Source organism: Aphelocoma coerulescens (genome assembly GCF_041296385.1).
Source record: "Aphelocoma coerulescens isolate FSJ_1873_10779 chromosome Z unlocalized genomic scaffold, UR_Acoe_1.0 ChrZ, whole genome shotgun sequence".
NCBI lineage: Eukaryota > Metazoa > Chordata > Aves > Passeriformes > Corvidae > Aphelocoma > Aphelocoma coerulescens.
The window spans coordinates 68,963,561-68,984,217 of record NW_027184085.1 but is presented as its reverse complement, the minus strand read 5'-3'; the positions used below and the strand labels follow the sequence as shown (position 1 = coordinate 68,984,217).

The window sequence follows — 20,657 nt, the reverse complement described above, 5'->3', positions numbered from 1 at the left end:
ATGATTCTGGAAAGATCTAAATGTTAAGTCAAATTTCCTAACCTTTCTAATTTACTTCTTCCTCCCCCTCAGAATTCATGAGTTGAGAGTTTGTATCTTAAAACACCACAGGCCTTTACACCTATTTCCCCTCACTTTCGGCCTGTCACCACCACTTAATATTCAGGCATCTTCACACAGAATCCTCCTCAGCTGCGAACAGCCTCTTGAAAGACTTTCCAAGATTTAAAATACAATCTGCCTCCTGCTTGTTCACACCAAAAGCTATTAAAAAAAAAAAAAAAGTGAGGAAGACAACAACTTCACTTTATCTAGAGAGATCTCCTAGAAAAGGAAATCAAAGGAAGGATTTCAGGAAGAGGGGAATAACTGCACAGGAGTAGAAAGAACGTGAGAATCCTGAACTGCAGCACAAATGTGGAGGTGATCAACTAAAGCAGCATAGTCAAAAGCACAACACTAATAAGGACATTTTTGTTCAGCAGGATAGTGGCTTCATACTTCTAATGAATAAATACTGTCAGCACTGAAATCTTGAGTATTTCCACAGTTCAGTCCCAAGGCAAAGGCTTGTTCCTGATCTGTATTTAGATTTATGTTTCGAATTACAGCTCCGTATCAATTCGGCTAACACCACAAATCCAAATAATTCACTTACATGACAATTATGTTAGCTGTACTTGAATGTTCTTTCAGCAACTCGTTTAGCCTAATCTGTCGGTAAGTCTGTAAATAAAAGGAAACTTGTTAGGAACAGCTTTTATGTAAAAGCTACAAGAAGTTTGTTAAAAAGAAAAAAAAGAAAACAAGTATGACCAACTGGAATGAGTAACTAATAAAAAGCAGGTACTTCCACCTCAGTGTGGAAACTCATTCTTCATTACCAAAAAACCTATGGTTGTAAGGTTGGGAAGAAAGAAAGCAGCAAGCTTAAAATGTGCAAGTAAGGCAAGTGCTACCCTGTTACAGGATGCCATTTATTTTCTCCTCCAGAGAAAACACCTGAGAAGAAATACTTCTCATGTCTCTCTGGTGCACAACAGCCCAGGAAAGATGTCAAACCTTCAACTGTTCCTTTGCACCACGAAGTGTTGTTTGGTTTTGGTGGTGTTTTTTTTAAAAACAATGAAACAAAAACCATTAGCTTGGTCAAAAAAAACAAAAAAACAACAAAAAAAGAAGAGTCACAAATACCTGGACAGAGACTAAATTATCTAAACTAACTGCTAAAACACTGTAGGAAAGCAGTCTGGCCTCTGCTCATACCCAAATGCAGAACCTTTTTTGCTTTTGTGAACCATCTAAATTGTTTTGGATGCTGCTTTTTATCTGCTATTCAAAAAAACTGCTATGGAATAGAGAGAAAAACAAGAATTAACTCACTGATATCACAACCACAAATGCAGTAGAGAGAAGGAAGTTATAACTGACTTAACACTCTAAAGAAAACAGAACCTTTGTTTTGTAAAGCTCAAGCTCATTATCTGTTATCCTCCATGGTTCATCCTCCTTCATTTTATCTGCAACCTCCTGTTCTTTATCATCCTCATGAAGTCGGAAGGGCTCTATCATTTCCTCAAAAGCTGCAATACTGGAGGATTAAGTAAACAAGCATTAGAGCAGATATGGGTCTCGATGTCAAAAATTATTTTCACAGTATGAGAAATTAGGTTTTATTGCTAGGTAAAAATAAACTGAAGGTTTTTTCCCCTGCCTGTTGCACTTAGAATGTCAAATCAGCTCTTTGCATACACACTGTGATTCAGCAAACAATTCACCACACAATTAAAGTTTAACTCAGTTCAACAATTTCCTTCTAATTTTAAAAGCTGTACAGTACTACCCTTAAAAATGGGATAGTAACTAGGAGCACCTTATTCAGAACTAACTTTGAAAGAAGGGCAGTTTACATGTTACACTAAAAAGCAGCTATCAAGTCTCATACTATTGCTTTTAGGATTCTGGCTTTGATCTTTTTATTTTGCTTCTTTTATCTCTTTCCAGTACAGGCCAGGAGCCACAATCAAATGAAAAAAACACAGAGATCTGACTTAGTCTTCCTGTTGCGCTTGCAAGAATATCAATACTTTGAATTTACCAGAACTTTAGAGCAAGAACTTCAGAATAAAACCTTCTGAAGGATCGAGGAGGAATTAATTTCTACTACAAAGAACAACTCTCATCACCCTGCGATTTTCCACCTACACTTCCTCCAGGAAATACCCACATTACGAACAAAACATCTTTGCATCTACCCTTGGTGGACTTTACTGTACAATGACTTCACTGTAATCAAAAGAAAGAAAACAAATGTGATCTGCTATTTTGTGGCTGAGCAAAAAGGAGACCTACTAATAATATTACATTATTATATGGCACACCAAATGCTAAAAATTAATCTTCCTCCACTTGGTTTTCAGCTATTGTTACCTAATACCTAAACAGTATTTAGAAGTACTTTAAGGAAAACTATTTAAAAGGGTATAAAAGAACTCATAGTTTAGGATTTAGGCAAGTTCTAAAGTAAGACTTCTCAATTTCCACGGCACATCAAGACTTTCATATAAATGCACAATCGTATAAAAGGTATTTTTACAACTTCAGCATACTCAAGACGGCCTGAGGGGAAAGGGAGATAATGGGAAAGGAGGATATTTTTAGGTCATACATATTCTGTTAAAATTTGTGCTGAAAGCCATCTAAGATTAATGCTTTTTTGGCCTTGGAAGTAAGAAATATCATCTGTATGATAATTCCTGTGTACATTAACTGTCAAAGCAATTTAAAAAAGGTAAAAATAAAGAAAGAAACCCAGATCAGGCTATTTCAAGACCAAGCTTTGTTACATTAAACTAAGACTCTAAATGAGACTTAAACCATTAAAGTTTTGGTGAGCGTTCTTTTTAAAGAGGATTCCTCCAGAAAACGTGGGGGTTTTTTTAAACTTAATTCTTCTGAATTTAGTATTACAGTGTAAGAACCAGAGATTCAAAAAAATACAGATTTCTGTATTTTTGGACATGGGAGTTATTAATCAGTTTCCTGCATTTTTGTGAAATGCTGGATGTCACAAGAACTTCTGTACCATAACCTACGTAGGAAAGAGTGAGGTGTTCTCAATGTAAGACAGACATCACAAATTAAACAAATGAACAAGACATGTTTTGAGACTTACTTTTCTTTCTTTGGCTTAGTATTAATATCCCCAAGAACCATAATATCTGAGAAGTCTATCCGGAATTTGCTGAGCAAAGTAGCCATCCTGCATCAGAGAAACAAGCCTTTATACATGATCATAGCCTTAATTCTTTCACAGGTTAAACAGTCTGGTAATAAAAACCACTGGCTTAAGACACAGAAAAAGGCATCTTGAATGTAACAAGGGAGAAAAATCAAACTGACTTGGCATATGACTATAAATCAGCAACATGCTTTGGAAAAAAATCCAGAACATTTTTACAGCTTTAAAATAAGAGAAGAGCTCTCCCTTGAAGATAATCTCAGGAAGTATTTGAAAATACAAGTATTAGTGTCAGATAATATTGCATAAAAAATTAGTTTGAGGTAACTCATCCAAAACCAAGCTGGGGGAAACAAAACCTTTTTTGGAAAAAGGCAATAGAATATGATTACACCTCAAGCAAAGTACAGCTGAAATAAGGCAAGAAGAAAGAGAAAATAATTCAATGAGTAACATGCTGTATTAGCAACTGAAATGGAACTTCTAAGGCAAACTTACGCTCTTCTGTCATGATCAATCCTGTTTATTTTTCCGCCAATGAACACCCTGATCTTGCAGTCCTTCCACTTCTTCTTGGTTGTGATAAGGTATGGAATCAACAGTGTCAGACCTGTGTTTAGAACAGAATTTGACAAAGATTAAGAAAGTGCCACTTTGTTAAATAGTACAGATTTTATACAGACTGACAGATATCCACTAATAATTAATCCAAAATTACTCCAGTAAGTCCTTAATCAACACTTAAAGCTTTTTAAAGTATAAAGCACATTACCTCCATCATCAAAGAGCCACCAGACGTCAATATTGCTCTTGCCTTGTTTCTTCTGGAACTGAGAACTGGCATCAAGAAGTCTTTGGTCAGCCAAGTTTAAAGGAGAGGACGACCTCTTTGAATCTGGAAAAAAACATATGGTGAAATTTTGGTTTTGGAGAGTTTTGCTTAACTGCTTTGAAAATCACCAAATGCAACTCTTAATATTTTGCGATATACCTACTTTTAAACTAAAAATTTTCCTTTATGCCCCACAACCCAACTCCAAACTTTGATTGACTGGATATAAACTAACTGGCTCTATTTAGGGAGTCTGGAGACTCATAATTTCAGCAGCTGAAGTCATTTAGCAGGCATCTGAGAAATAAAGGATGTGTGAGGTCTTTACACAGGCATTTGCCTGGACAATTTAATTAATTCCGCTCCAGAGCTTTAGGCTATGCACTCCACCTCTTGCAAATGACAGAGCTCCCCTAAAAATATGTAGATAACTAATTTCACAAGAAAATACCACATCCTAGGCAATTCCTTCCTCACATCAAGTTTTCTTTAAGCATGTGGTGAAATTAAAAGCTACTTATGCATATATTGGGCCCCGACTTTTGCAAAAAGTACTGTTTTGCATAACAAAGTTATTTGATTTATTGAGAACAAGACAATAATAGCATTTTCAGTTAGCATAGTATAGATTTTTTCTGAACTGTTGGAAAAAAACCCTAACCTCCTTCTCTTAATTAAAACCTCAGTCTGAGCAAGAGCCAGGAGTCTGACATTCGTCTCCATCCTTATTTTATTAGGAATTTTTTAAATTTAGAGCACATCTGTGATTGATTTACATTAATATACTACTTTATTGCATACTGGGACTTCTTCCAAACTGCCATCTTGTGCTTCAAGATGTAATCTCACTTTCCATTATGAAAACACAAAAGCTTCTAGCTGCTGAAGTTATGAAGAAAATGTCAAAACAGTTCAGAAGAACTGTAGTTAAGGCAAAAATACCTGATTAATGCAGAACAAGTCTGAAATAAACCAGGAAGTGAAAACTGCTTAGTTAATTTCTGGAAACGCTGATTTGAATGACTACTTTGCATTATTTCACATGTTCACCTCACTGAGTAGCTGTACTGTACCTTAATTTTCAGGATATTGAACTATTCCAAATAACAGAGCACAAACCATGGCTTTAGAAGATAAAACTGAGCGCACTTCCACTACACTATCAGATGGTTTTTCCTCAACCAAGCAAGGACCCGGACAGACACCTGAGACACAGAATTAAGAAAGCAGAAAGCTCCTGAACACATTTCAAATGTTGCTTTAAGAAAAAAGCTTTTTAAAATTTGGTTGTTTGGTTTTTTTTTTGTTTTGTTTTTTTTTTACATTCTGACATTTATGCACAATGTAGCAACTTCTTCTGGGAATTTCCACAACGTTGGGTTTTTTTTCACGGCCTAGTCCCTAAGGGTGAAGCAGATTCTAAAGCAGATATGGAGAAACAAACACTGCAGGGTTGGTATTTTAGGTGTAGAAAGAATTACAAAAGGAAAACTGAAATCAACAATGTGAAAGAATGATTTAACACAAAAAGGTGGAAAATGCCTGCCTTTATTCAACAGTGGTTGTGTTGAAGTCTTTCCATCCTCGTCCTCCTCTGGAAGGTTTTTAAAGATACAAAATAAAAAGGTTAATTTCCTTTGTGATATTAATGAAAACAATACAAATGTAAATTAAAAAGAAACAGAAAACAAAGATGTGAAATGAAGTGCATTTTTGCACAGAGAACAGCACACAAATGCAGTCTTACCAAACCCTAGGATTCATTTGTACTTTAAAAAAACATATACACCTCCACTATCCATCTAACTACTAAGGCTTTTGCTTTGTAAGAAAAAAGTTGTTTGTTGTCGTGTCAAAGCATTCTGAATGATGAACAAACCTTCATAAATTTAGCAGCCTTCCAATCACTCATAACATACAGATGTGAGGCAAAATCCTCAAGCATTTTTTAAAGTCTCTCAAATTCAGACACAAAGAAAACGTATTTTAAGTCATTGCCCACCACCTGTTTTATATAGGGGACTAGAAACAAATATTTATTTTACATACTGGTAAGCTCTGAACCAAAGTACTGAAGTGATTAGACATCAACATCTATAAAAGCATGACACTTCCGCTCCACTAACAGAAAAACCCCTCAGAAAAATCCCTCAACAATCCCTGGGCAAAGAGAGAGAGGAATGGAGGAGAGAATGAGAGAGAGAAGGAGAAGAGACTCAGGTTTCATTGCTAACTAGCAGTTACCTTTGCGTGGAGTGGGAGTTCTTTCACTGGATGATGGAGCAAAAGCTATGGAAGTGTCTGTCTCAGACTTCTTGCTATAATCCACTTTCACTATGACATCCTTGGTGCAGGGAGACTTCTCTTGGGATGATAGCAAATCTTTGTTGAAAGCAAAAACACATTACATTAGAAGCCACTAAATTGTTACAAATGGTATCAACAGAGATATGTGACTATACAGTGATGGTTCACAACTAATTAAACGCTACTGCAACTGCTACACCATGGCACAGAGGGCAGGAGAGCTTCAGAGCACAAAGAGGCAGCTTCTCTGAGCAGAGCTGTCATTTTCTGTTACTTTCCCAGGTTGTGGTTGTTGATTGCATTCCCAGAGTCTAAAAACAGAGCTAGGTAACACTGTGGAACTACAACTGCAAGGCGGGAGCGGGGGAAATCACTCGGTGCAATGTTTTCCATTTCTACTTTTAACTCGAAGAGGAAGATGTGCCATAAACATGGCACAGACCAAGTGTGTCTGTCTCACTGCCAAGTCTTTTTTCCAGGTTTGGCTTCTGTGGAGCAGCTGTCAGAGCTGAAGCAAACTCACAGTCCCCAGTGGGTACAAAGATTCTTCTTACACCTTGGTGTTACATTCCCAGCTTTCTCAGCAGTGTTGTTTCCACACTGCAGGTTCACTCCTTGCCATTTCTCACACTCCTCTGCCCTCCTGCACACGGTGACAGGCACCCTGACTCTCTCCAAATACTAAAAAACATGGGTTTTTTCTAGCGAAGGAACCCACTCTTTCAGGGGGATGCCGCTCCTAGTGTCATTCCTGCTCATGGTAGCAGCATTTTAAGGAGCAAGCCACAAAAAAATTACACATTATCAAATCAGTAAGCAGCTGTACCAAAGCTCACAAGCTTGGAATTCAACTAAAATGACACCATTCCACTTAAGAACACCACTGACAAAGCATAACCAAGTGTTCTACATGGAAAACCTTTCCAGATTTGAGGCAGACTACTCCGAGTCCCTAAATTAGTTTGTGCAGGGGTTGGCAACCCACACCAAACACAATGGCATTCCTGCATTGTGCAGTATTTGTTGTGATTTTCCCAATTTCTGGGCTTGAGACCCAAATATTTGATGCCCATTTGCCAGGATCACTAGTTAGTTTCAGCAAAGAGGCAGATATTCTGGAAGCAGCTGTACACAATTTGCAAATACCAAAAGGTGAAACATGCAGAAAACCCAAGTTCTGCTGCTGACCATGGGTTACTGCCTTGCAGTTCAGACTTACTAATTTCACTGAATTTTACTGCACCACAACAGTGGTGGGTGTTATGTTGATTTTTTTTACTGAGTTTTAGTATTTTTAGAATGCAGTTTTACAAGGGAATTACAACAGCAATTCACCAGATGGAACAAAGTAAGTCATACCTTGGCCTTGAAGGTGAGAAATGTCCAGGCCCTCCTGGAGGCGAATGACAACTACACCATACTGAACATCAAAGGCATCACTAAACAAAACCAACAAAAATAGAATATTTTACATCTCTTTCTTTACAAAATGAAAAATGCACCCTCCCTGAACAAATTCCAGTGGATTAAGCGCTGCCATTGGAAGTCCAAAATCATAAATTTGCTTCAGAATGTCAGTTTCAATTCCAAAACATTAACTGCATCTCTAAACTGAACATCTATTTGGAAAAATAATGTCTAGAAAGGATACCTATTCCCTCTCCTCACTCTCTCCAATATGTAAACAGTGATTAAATAAAAGCAAAATGAATAGGTCCCTCAAATTCTGCAGAGATATAAGATACACCAAGAAATATAAAATTTTATCTCCCTCCATCATAAAAGGGATTTATTTTGAGTAGATCTTTTTGATCTGAGAACTACAAATTTCTGACATCTTTCCAAAAACATTTGGGTGTTAAAAACAGCTAAGATGATGTAATTTAATATCAAATTAGCTATAGGTTAGCTATAATGTGCCTAGTCCCATTATATCTGATAAAGTTGGAACTCACTGAATTCAAAAATAGAGGCAGAACTTCATTACTGTAGACAAGGGCAAAAATCCTGAATAAACTGCTGAGTAAATGGGGAGTAAAATTAGTAACAACCCCACCCCCAAAATATAAGGAAAACTTTAACTTAACCGTATTATACAGTTTGCATTAGTCATTAATCACCATCCTTTACATATAAATGCCTCATTCATTACGAACAACCATAAATCAGAAAACTCCCTCCCATATCATTTCCACAGACAGAAATTTCTCAGGATTTCACTAATTAAACACTTTCCTTTAGAAGTATTAAGACTAGATTAGAAATGTTTGAAGTATCAATGTACTCTATAAGTGCAAGAAAAATTGAGGTTGATTTAAGATTTACTGTGTCTATTAGTGAATATTTTAATTTCATTATTTAATGTGTTAAGATTTTTAGAGATCAGATGTGTTTCTATTGTGTGCTTCAGAAACTTTTAGTTTTCCAGAAATACATTTGACCTGCAGTTATTACCTCCTGAGGTTTCTTTAGGGATGTGGAGAACCACATGACTTGGTGACCTTGACAGATCTTCCTGCAAAAGCCATCCCAAAATAAAATAGGAAAAAAAGAAAAACTAACCAACGTGTTTCCTTATTTTTCCACTGTATTTGGTGACCCCGCTTTTCTCAAAGACCTGCATGAGATGACTTTTTTTTGTCCTCTTCTAATATCTGCCTGTAAACCCCCATCCTTTCTCTCTTAAAAGCGCAGAAAATGAGAAATATAAAGCACAAAGGAAGTGCGTTAACCAGCACTTCAGCTGAACACAAAAGCCTCTGTGTAAGTAAAATAAGCACTGTTTCTTTCCTAAAGTGTTTGGGCAGCAGCACAAGTTACTCTTAAATTTTTCAGCCACAACTGCTCTGCCTTTCAGTACTGCAAGTTACTCTGGAATTTCCTTTCTCTTCTCCTTTCTGTACTATCCTGGGTGTCAGTGCTGTGTATCTTGTGAGTGAAGTCTTTCTTCTCCTTTTCAGACAGTAGCTCTCTAACCTCAGACCTCTGCCACAACTCGTTCTAGATACAGAAGGTTATTATGGAGTTTTCTAATCTGCCTACACTACAAAGACTTGCTTATTAATTTCCATATCAGAAAAAAAAACCTTAAGTATTGAAGACAGTTGAATGGAAAATCTAGGGCTACCTGAAAGAGACTTCATGTAACTAAGAGCTTTCTTTACATACTACCAAACATACTAAAATGGAACATAGCAGGTAAAACTTCATATTTTCTACTTACTGGAATAAATTGATATAGGTTTCAACATCTCTCATATCACCTTGTCTCCAGTTTTTCTTAAATCCAACAACAAGGGTGTTAGGTCTCATTCTACCCAAACCAGCAGCCTAAGGAGAACAAGAAGTATTTTATAAAATAACATGTTACTGACACAACTAAAGGTCCCATTTTCTGCTTAACAGAATAATAAAGTACTTTTCATCAAAGCTTTAGGATCATTTTGCAAAAGAAAAATATTTCAAAGTATAAAGCCACTTCCAATTTTGATGTGCATCTTGAGCACTTTTTTTTTTTTTTAAATACCTGCATTAAGTATTGTCCTCCATCCCTCAAGTCCTCTGCATGCACTGGTGCATAGAAAGCTTTCATCTTGTTTTTAATTAGCCATCGCTGATACTTAGCCAAATCAGTTGACAGTTCCTTCATGGCCTGCCTCCGAGGACCCTTTCAAAAAAAGGAAATAGTAAGAGGGGAGGGAACAAAAATTAGGAACAGGAGTAATGGGAGTAAAAAAGCCCCTCCCACTTTTTTAATGTCACTGCTAGAAACTAATTCAAACTCAGAGAGCCTCAAAACATGCTTGCACACTACCAAATACACCCCAAACCACAAAATACCAGGCATTATCAGCAGCAGACTGAAAAACTTTTACCATTTTCAGGAAGAGGGTTGCTTAAACTTTAGCAATCTTGTTCCTGTAGAGCACAACCCTCTTCCCCAGGGGGTGGCACAAGCTTGTCCTCCAAAGTACAACACAGGTTTAAAAGAAAAGGGCTTTGTAAAGAAATATACACAGATGTAGGATGACTTAGTATTACGCTTTATGGGAGTATTTGTATCCTGCAGTCAAAGTCACCTCCTCTTTAAACACTTCCTTTATGTTATTTCTGTTAGGATGAATCTTTTGTGTTCCTCCTAGACATCAAAATGCAGAATATAGGACGAGGTATAATCAAGAACAATGCAGCCCCATTTTTGCAGAAGGACAAAGACTCTGACCAAATGGTCAAAGCTACGGAAGAATGAGGTAGTGCCACCCTTCTTGTAAGGAAGTACTTTTAAACAGGGAAAGGATATGCTCCCAAAAAAATCTTCAGAGGTGCTTTCCTACAAGAAGGATAACACCACCTTATACTTTTCTGTATAGCCCTACTTTTCAAAGGCAGTGATCACAGATGCGGTATCTTACCTCCCTAGCGTTACTTGGTTTGTCCTTTCATATTCACTGAAACACTAAGTTTATAAAGGCAGAAATTAAAAGTTTCTTAAGACAAAATACCTGTATGTGGACTGCATTAACTTGATTTGCTCTCATCTCTTCATTAGATCAGAAGCAAGTCATATTCATTAAGTGTAGTAAATTTAAACACATTTAAGAGGAATCAGTGTTTTTATTCAAAGTCTTTCAGGTGTGTCACTGCACCCTCAGCTCTGTGTCAGCTGCAAACCTGCTGAGGGTGGCCCTGCTCTCCCTGCCCGTGTCACTGTGCAGGTACTGAAGGGGCCAGTGCCAGGACACAGCCCTGAGGGACACCACTCATCACCAGCCTGCAGCTGGACATGGAGCCATTGACCACAACTCTCTGGCTGTGCCCATCCAGCCAACTCCTCATCCACTGAACCCTCCACCCTTCAAATCCATGTCTCTCTGATCTGGAGATATGGATGTCACGTGGGACTGTGCTGAAGGCCTTGCAGATGTCTGGGTAGGTGACATATGTCAGTCCTGTACAACATCTTCCAGTCACACGTAAATGTTCTTAGTGATGTGACAGAAGCTTGGCCTTAAGATATGAAGCAAAACTACACAATCCCAACGTGTTAAAAAGCACTTACCAATATTTATCAGAGACGCCACAGCCTCTCTGTAGCTAAATGAAGTTTTGGTACAGATCACTGCTTGACAGCCACCCGACATCTCAATCAACACAACTCATGACAAGCTGATTCCGAAGAAAAGTTACTTGAAAATAGCTTCCTTCCCATCATCACAAAACCACTCTTTAGGTTTGCCACAGAAGACACCAAGTAGTAAGAACTGTTCAAATTATGTCCTTGCAGAATCACCCCCACACACCCTCCTCTGCAAAAACATCCTCACTTGATATTCTGACAAAAACACCCAGGGATACTTAGCGAATTATCAGAGGCTGGTCAGAAAGGGAAGAGGAAACACATGACAATTAAATGAACCAGATAACTGAAGGAATAAAAAGCTACTTGGAAAGTTAAAAGCAATTTATAGCTACTGGCTGAACAGATATTGACTTCCCTGCTCAAGAAGATTTCTTTTCTCCCCAGCTTTCTAAGAACTCTACATGGGAATCAATCTCCCAATGTTCACTTCAATTAGAAGTAAAACATCCTTCAGTATTTAAGCATCAAATGATCAAAGGTACTGATGTTTTACAAATTTAGCCCTGCAGTACACCTAACTGGAATAGTGATGACCCATTCAATAGCAAAACTTACCAGTAAATCTCTTTTTGTATCTTTTAATCTCTAATAACTTTCATGTAAAAGAAAAAAAAACCCAAGTAAATAAACAAACCAAAACTTAAAACATGAACCAGAAACAAAAAGCAGACAGGGTAAAAAAAAACAAACCAGACCCCAAAGCAGACAAGGGAAAAGCACCACCAAGGTAATTTTATAAAGTAAAGACAGAATACACCTACCATATGCACATGGCCACAGATCATCAAGCCCACATTCTTGGTGAAAGCATGGACAAGGTGAAGCAAAGCTGGACGTGCGTTTGGAGCACCTGTCATAATTAAGCACTGAGGTCTAGAATTATGAGGGGGAGAAAAAAAGAGTGGAATTAATCTGGAGTTCTGGGTTTAACAGAAAAGTTTCTTTCAAATATTTACCCTAACAACATGATCATCACTGCAAGTGTAATAACCTCATCCACTTTTATAAGACTATGTTAAATTAAGAAAAGAGCAGTTGTTACCCAACTGTCAGCAGATCTATGACTAATTCCATAAAAATTCAGTAATCCCATTAAATCTGAAAATCTACACATTTAAAAAGTTCAAGAACAGATTTTAGGCATGACTAGGTCAGAGGGATTAAGTTTTTCTCCCCCACTAGTAAGTCACATCCCTTGCATTTTGTAGCTTATAGATTCTTCTCTGTCCAGCAGAAATCTTGGAATTGTATGGTCATTTTTACATTACTTTCCTTCAGAAGGCAGAGCTAACCTAGTTCAAAAGTAAGTCAAAGGCAACTTTTAAATCAATTTTAAAAGAGGAAGTGTCCCAACTTCAGAACTCAGTTCAGGTGGCCATTTCATATCATATGAATCCCCTAAGGTAATCTGTCTCAATCTCTTTAGCTGCTCCATTTAATTTTCGATGTTGGAATCACAGAGTGGAATCAGAGATCACTGAGGCTAACCATACACTTAACAGTACTAATTCTACCACTAAATCCTCAGTGCCATGTCTACACATCTTTTAAATGCCTCTGGGGATGGTGATTCAACCACTCCCCCGGGCAGCGCCTTCCAAAGCCTGAAAACCCTTTGGGCGAAGAAATTTTTCTTCATATTGAATCTAAACCTCCCCTGGCCCAGCCTGAGGCCGTTCCCTCTCCTCCTGTCCCTGCTCCCTGGGAGCTGAGCCCAACCCCCCCGGCTGCCCCCTCCTGTCAGGGACTTGTGCAGAGCCACAAGGTCCCCCCTGAGCCTCCTTTGCTCCAGGCTGAGCCCCTTTCCCAGCTCCCTCAGCCGCTCCTGGGGCTCCAGCCCCTTCCCAGCTCCGTTCCCTTCTCTGGACACACTCCAGCCTCTTTTTTTTCCTGTTGATGATGCAGCTTGATGTAATAGGCAATGTAACACTTGTAAATAAATCAGATCAGGGATTTTAATGGCACTTTATGACCTCAGAACAAAGAGCTGCTTCCTAATTAAACTTCCAGTTTTGTGGTTTACACCTACAACAGTCAGCACTTTTTTTTTTTTTTTTAAGTCTGGAAGTGGAAAGCCCATTAATACTTGTATTACTCCAATTTTAATTGAGTTTTACTGTCATGTTCCTTGAGGCTCTGCTGGTACTTATCACAACTGATTGACACATCCTACTCCAACTGTCTGTACGTATGCAATATAGATGTTTCATCTTGTATTTCTGCAGGAAAATCTAATCATTTCCAAGCGAGCCCAGGGGTCAGAAGTGGAGTATTTTCCCAACTGACAGGAAATGCCATGGATGCTTCCTTTGAAAACTGTGTTGCTGCCAGGTTCTTCATAACCTCAGAGGATGGCACCTGTGTCAAGAATCCCACTCAATCTATAATTCCATTTATTTGGATGAATCACAGGAGATGAACATGGACTTGAAGGAAACCCTGACAGCAAACCATGTGACAGCAGCCTAGTGAATACAGAATTTCCTGTCTTTAAGTGTCACCTGAAGTTTTTCACATGATCTTCCACTCCAGAGAGCCGAATGGAATGCTGCAGTGCATTCAGGTAAGTCAAGGCTTGAGTAGAGGATCCCCAGTTCACATCTGTTGAAAGATTTGAGGTTCCAGTGTGTTATTTACAGTGGTCCATTGTAAAACTACATGATCACAAAATGAATGCTGGATACCAACTGAAAACACAGATTTAAGCTACATCTTGATACATTTTACACAGTGCTAGTCAACAAACCCTACAGCTAAACAGGCTGCTATTAATGTTATTTAAAGATAACATTTCTGTAGAAGTTTTAACAAAAAGGGAGAACTGACTCTTTAAATCTCCACATTTCTAAGACCACAGTAACGTCACAGTCCAAAGAATACCACTTGAAGAAAAACTGCTGTGCTGTTTAGTATCACAGCAAAGAAAAAACTGAATCTCAAAACACTGCCTGAACAAAGTCAGATACCTTCAGTGGAAAACTGCTCGATTAATCAGATTATCTTTTTGAGGATTAAGATTAGATTAAGACATTATGATCTTTTTGAGGAAAAGAAAGACCCCACTATCATCTCTTCTTGCTCCCATACACATCTCTTGATAGCCACAATGAATTCACCATTTTCCACATGCACATCTCTTCCAATTTGCATTCAGACATTTATGCCTAAGTGGCATCTTCATAATTTAAGAGGAGGGGGAACAGCAGTGACTATGCAGGCAAAATTCCGTTTAATCTCAACTAAAAAAGCCTGAAACAGAAGTTAAAACCAGTGGTCCAAACTGCTGGGAGGTTTTTCCCCAGCAAAGCCATCACTTTCTCCCCTCTTTCCCTCCTCCACAACTGAAAGAAGCCCCTGTACATACCTGGTTTCTTGTAAGTGACATAGATGTAAAGCCCAAGCACTATGACATAGGTTAACAGTGCTGCCCACCAATTAATGACAAACATTACAATGCAGCACAGAATAGCTCCCACAAGAGAAATCCACATATTGTAGTATTTGAAAGCAGGGCGCCAACCTAGTCAAAATAAAATTTTGGAGGATACAAAAAAGAGGGGGAAAATTAATTTTAACAGCACTACAAGAGAAGGAAGGCAACTGTGTCTTTTTCCCTTCCCTGGTATTCTGCATACATTTCATGTGAATGTCTGAGTTTCAGTGATGTCAAGAATACAGACTGGCACATTTATGCTTTCAATTTTCCAACACCTTTCAAATGAATCTGCATCCTTCTCACACAGATATGCAAATGTTCCTTATTTTGTCCTCTAAAAGCACAGCTCAGAAGCAAAGTTTGAGGATGCTTGTGCCAGTACGTCTATTGATTCAGGCTGCAGGAACTTTTGGCAATAGCTTGTCTGACATTTGATTTTTCCTTTCAAAGGTACTAAAACATAAATAATCATCTCATACCTCAGTTTCTTATACACTGCTGTTTTTAGCTGTGCATTTTTACTATTTCGCATAGAAATTCTCACTACATGAAAACGAAAAGGACAGATATAGCCAAATAGAAATTGGATACATTGAAGTTCTGGACTGTCACTGTTTTATAGCCTTACTTACTGCATGTTTTTTCAAAATCATGCACACCCCCACAAACACATCCAAGATTAACAAGTCTATTAAATACAGAGTTATTAAAGTTAGAACTGTTATGCATACTGGCATGCCCATCCTCTCAGAAGAAAAAAAAACCCAAAACTACCCAATTAGTAACTTAAGAAGCTTTTAAGGGAGTTATTCCAGTACAGCTGCACGTGGATTGGGCATGATGTGCATCTGTTCTGCCGGTACCAGGATTTGGCTTATTCCTGTACTTTAGCCAACCTCCCATACTAAAGACTATTTAAATGTGGCAATACCACCAGCAACTCCTGTTTCTTCTGGACTGGAAGATGAAACACATTAACAGGAACTGAAGACAATAAAAGGGTAGTCTGGCAGCACCAGATACTGAATTAGCAACAAAGTTTTCTTCCAGAGTTTCTGAATAAATTCTGAATTATCTTGTGCTCCCTCAGCAAAGATGATAAAATTAGTAGGTTCCAAGAGCTACTGAATCACCCAGTTCTCAAAATTTCACACGACCCAAGCATACAACATATTAAGCTTTTAATGCCATGAGAATCAACTATACATTTAATCATTAAAGTAAACCTTTATTTATCTTAATACGTTTTAAACTGCATTTTTGCCTAAAGGAATTTCAAGGCTAAACTCCCACCCCTAAAATGTAGTTCCTACCTGGGGATTTTGCAAGAGAAGCATGGAATACAGAGAAGTTAATTAAGGCGTACGAGGCCAAGAAGAAATTAGAAATAATTGGAGCAATGACATTCAGTTCAGCTGTAAAATGAAAATAAAAAAAAAAAGGAGGCTGTTATCAAAGGTATCACCCAGTGGCTTTGCAGATTACAGAGTAAAAATTCTGCTACAAAGAACCTTATTTTATGATATACTCTAAGGAATGCAGTTTACCCTTTCTGCTGACACAGCTTTATGTCAATGATGTCCTATTTACTAAGTTATCTTTTAACAGTTAGGAAGTGCAGCTTTCAGCTCCAAAAACATAAGCACTACCAAGTGTTCTAGAAACACTCTGGAAGCACTACATACTTTCTCAAAATCATTAGTTGAGAAAATTTAATTCCCAGCAGGGCCTGTATCAAACAGTGCACGAATACACTGGGTTCTGAAGAATGCCAGAATTATTACAGACCAGCACCACCACAACAGTGATGCTTGCATCCTCTTTAGTGAGAGGGAAAAACCTGATGGTTTCTCCTTTCCACGAGGCAGCATGGTACAAAACATCTGTATGTGTACTCTCACCACAATAATTAAAAAAAAAAAAAAAAAAAAAGGTGATCAAAATGCAGAATGTGCCATCCTAGTCTGCAAGCTTCTAGTTGCAATCAAACTTCCAGTCAGCATAGGTCAGTAGGGACCCCATGTGTGTATCTCTGCCTCAAGCAGATGTGGAAGGAGGAGGACAGAGCAAATTGGGAGAAGAAGTTTCAAGCACTGGCACAGGACTTGTGGATGGACACAGCACAATCAGTTTGCCACCTACATAGAATACATGTAATTAATTATCTCTAGACTACCTTTAGCAACAGCACTGTCAGCTCTCACCTCTAGTGTTTGGAACTTAATAGAAAAACACACTTTTAATAATACTGCTTACACAAGTTTGTATTTTACTGAAGCTGTCTATCACTATTAAAAAACTGAAATAAATTTTTGTTTACAAGATGTTAACATTAACAGCTCTATCTCAAGCAAAGGATGTATTTCTATTGACTGATAGTACCTAAACACAGATACCTGTGGGTAAAAAGAGAAATGCAGTTAAAATTTACTGCAGTTCTTGATAGGAGTTTTATCTAGAAAACAGGAGAAAGTAACCCTCAAAATAACCAGATTTAGAATTATTAGAATTAAGCTGTGCATTAGATCTCCAGGACCCTGTCATCAAGTCCACAGCATGGACTGGAATGCTTTCTAAAGGACAGAAGGCGATTGAGATTTACTAAAATGTCAAACTAACCAATTAATATGAATCCAAGAGCAATTAAAAATGTTAGAATATATCCTCTCAGTGGTTCATTGTTCTTCCCGTAGCCTTTAGCAAACATCTGAAATCCTGGATAAATGTTGTCTTTGCACAAAGCCTAAGGAAAAAAAAAAATCAAGAGTCAGCATGCATTTTGTTCATGCCATCTTACATTGCATATTCTCTTTCTGAACACTTCCTGTTAGTTTGTAATCATCATGGACTAATTGTATTCTCAACTGTCTTTGCATCTTGACATTTTGTATTTCCACTATTCTATCCTTCAATAATGTCTAGCTGCAAGAAGCAGCTTTGCTCTTCTGTAAGTAACTATTTTACTTGACTACTGCCTTACAATCACAAGAAGTCTTTGTTTAGAGACTGTGTTTTCTCAGGAATTGGAAAGTTTGCCCAATACACACAGTTCTCTTTACCAATACAACTGACTCCCCATTCAACTTTTTTTAACCCAATTAAAGGAGGAGATTCAATTGCTAAAAAGAAAGTAAAGCAAAATACACTCAGGAACCATCAAGAAACACTAACAAACTGTTCTCCCATTCTAAACAACAGGTAAATATTAGAACAATCTACTGATGTCATCGGATATGGATCATGATGGCAGTATGTCAGAGTCCCCTTCCAAAAATCCTGACTCAAAATTAATTGATCAATCTTCAAAACATTATGGTTTTCTTCCCTTACTTACCTGGAAGATCTTAGGAGCACTCACAAGAGATGCTAATGCAGATGACAGGGTGGCTGAAAATATACCTGCAGAAATCAGTGGTGCAAATCCTGAAACCATGCTCATCACCTGAAAGCAAAATAATTTTTTTTAAATGTGTGAAAAAGTACACTACACAAATGGATGGCACCATTAACTACAGAAACAGAAAGAAAATAGTACATACTCTTCACTTAAAAACTGTCTCAATACCATGCATTCACATAAATGAATGAACTAGAGACAGATCAGGGGATACAAATGCATCCTGATTTCAGGACAAGAGATGGTGGGTTTTCACACAACATATTATCCAGCCCTGTAATTCAAAGGCCAAACGTCTTCATGAGCTCATAAGAAGACTGGAGGTAAGTAATGGAAGAAAAATAGTTTAGAATTTGTTACATGTTTCAACTAGCCTGTTGCTGACTTAATGTGGTCTCAGATAACCCAAGCAATTAAACAAGTGAAACTGGAGAACATCTTGGGAACGTTTATTGCCTTTTCTCAAAATCTCCATCATTTTAAGTTAGGCTTTTTTTTCCCATTCAAAACCACAAGGTCAAGATAAACTTGCTTCCTATCTCCCCCAAGATCAAATTCCAGCATGTTTTTGTAATCTCAGTGATAGAAATCAAATATGCAGTCCTTGGTAAACTGGATGAGTAATAAGCTAGTACCTTCCAGTACCTTAAGATGCCTTACAAGAAGGAGAGAGGTTATAAAAAGTGAGTGGCATCCCTGTCTATGGCACGTGGATTGGAAAAAGATCTTCCTTAAGGTCCCTTTCAACCTAAACCATTCTATGATTCCCCTATTCCACTGATTATTTCTGTAGTTGCATCCAGCTGTGGCGTGAATTAGGATACACAGCTGTGTATTTAAAAAACATTCATGGTTTAATATAATACTTTTCTTTATGAAACAAAAGCCAAAGTTGCTTTAAGACAGCCAGGGCTGAAGAATTTTATACCATCTTGAAAAAGCTTATGTTTTTAGTCAACAGACCAAACCCAGCAGGGTGCCTTTCAAGCAAAATGTGGTTCTGCATCATTTGCACTGGTTACTTGCCCTTTTCAACCGGGCAATCTCATTGAAATTAACCAGGAGAGTGACTGAAGGAAGGCAAGAAAAAACATTCAGAAGTGTTCCATTTTGAAGTTATTGTCACCTGAAATTGTAAAATCTTGCTGTCCAAATAAACCTTACTAGGTCAGACGTTCTCAGACACAATGTGTAGGTGACTGATGAAGTTTTGTTCACATTCCTAGGGCTAAACTCAGGGTAAAACTTAGTGGATTTCTGCAGATCAGACTGACAAAGAAACTGCTGGGCCTCTCAGTCAGCTGTGCACTACATCAGGTTTCACTGGTCAGTTCAAGACATGCCTTGTTTAAAAAGAGAAGTTTAATAAATGAAGGCTGCAAAAGATGAGAGTAAAGTATCTGTCAGAGTAGTGTAATGAATGAAGGAGTGAATTTCCTGACGCCTACTTGTAGTTGTTAACAACAAAAGGCATGCCAGGCCTATAATCATAAAGGAGTAAAACTAACAACACATCTATTAAGCAATCCCTCCTATGCCCCAGTTTATTTTAATTTTATAAGCAACAGAAAAAGGTTGCAGTTTCAAATGACAATTTCTAATAGCCCTACATTATGTTACAGAAGAAAACTTAAGGGTGTAAATGCTTTACTATTATTGTAGAAAGAAACTTTTGCTATAGCAACATAGTAAGAAGTGCAGAATAATTTTTATAGAAGCAGTATGTAAATTTTCTTCCCTGCAAGGACAGCTTAATCAACCTTCCCTGGTTATAGACAGAATCTGTGTACAAGTCTCCATCACTTTTCTTCCCGTCCAATGTAAAACATTTTTATTTTGATGCCTTCACTTTACTACACTTGCCTCAACTTGCTGTTTCTTCTTGCAATCTATTCATATTTTTTATTTTCTTTCTAGGTTCTGTCCAAGGCCTCCAATTATGTACATGCTCTCTTTTTGACTATTACACGATTGTCTTATAAATTTGAGAGATATCCCAGCGAAGTGTATGCACAGGCAACATCACAGATAAGGCTGAGCAAAGCTCTGTATGTCTTTAATTTTTTAAACAGCTCTTTTGCACAGCCTGATCCACCAATTTTCAGATATTTCTCTAACAGTACAATAGGAAAGTTAAAAGAAAATCCTCCAGCGTTAATTAGAAACCCAGAAACATTTTAAAAGCTAGCAAATTATGCCCTAGGTTAAGAGACTTTAGGAAGCTCCTCTAAGGTAGAAGAATACAGTGGGAACCAGATCCAGCAGAATCAGTGTGCCATGGTGTTAAACTCCCCTCCCACCCCC

The 20,657-nt window shown here is 37.8% G+C and overlaps 1 protein-coding gene across 1 annotated transcript in view; it reads right to left on the bottom strand.

The window, feature by feature from the left end:
• Positions 1 to 20,657, bottom strand: part of SLC12A2 (solute carrier family 12 member 2) — a 55,450-nt gene that overhangs the window by 3,135 nt on the left and 31,658 nt on the right. Inside the window, exons 11-26 of the mRNA XM_069000840.1 lie at positions 18,291 to 18,398; positions 17,576 to 17,699; positions 16,270 to 16,371; positions 14,885 to 15,040; positions 14,022 to 14,121; positions 12,282 to 12,393; positions 9,907 to 10,047; positions 9,604 to 9,710; positions 7,740 to 7,819; positions 6,318 to 6,455; positions 5,620 to 5,667; positions 4,014 to 4,136; positions 3,740 to 3,851; positions 3,176 to 3,262; positions 1,456 to 1,591; positions 659 to 726 (exon numbers count right to left, since the gene is read on the bottom strand). Coding sequence (XP_068856941.1) covers positions 659 to 726; positions 1,456 to 1,591; positions 3,176 to 3,262; positions 3,740 to 3,851; positions 4,014 to 4,136; positions 5,620 to 5,667; positions 6,318 to 6,455; positions 7,740 to 7,819; positions 9,604 to 9,710; positions 9,907 to 10,047; positions 12,282 to 12,393; positions 14,022 to 14,121; positions 14,885 to 15,040; positions 16,270 to 16,371; positions 17,576 to 17,699; positions 18,291 to 18,398 — 1,742 coding nt within the window. The remainder of the gene's footprint in view (positions 1 to 658; positions 727 to 1,455; positions 1,592 to 3,175; positions 3,263 to 3,739; positions 3,852 to 4,013; positions 4,137 to 5,619; positions 5,668 to 6,317; positions 6,456 to 7,739; positions 7,820 to 9,603; positions 9,711 to 9,906; positions 10,048 to 12,281; positions 12,394 to 14,021; positions 14,122 to 14,884; positions 15,041 to 16,269; positions 16,372 to 17,575; positions 17,700 to 18,290; positions 18,399 to 20,657) is intronic.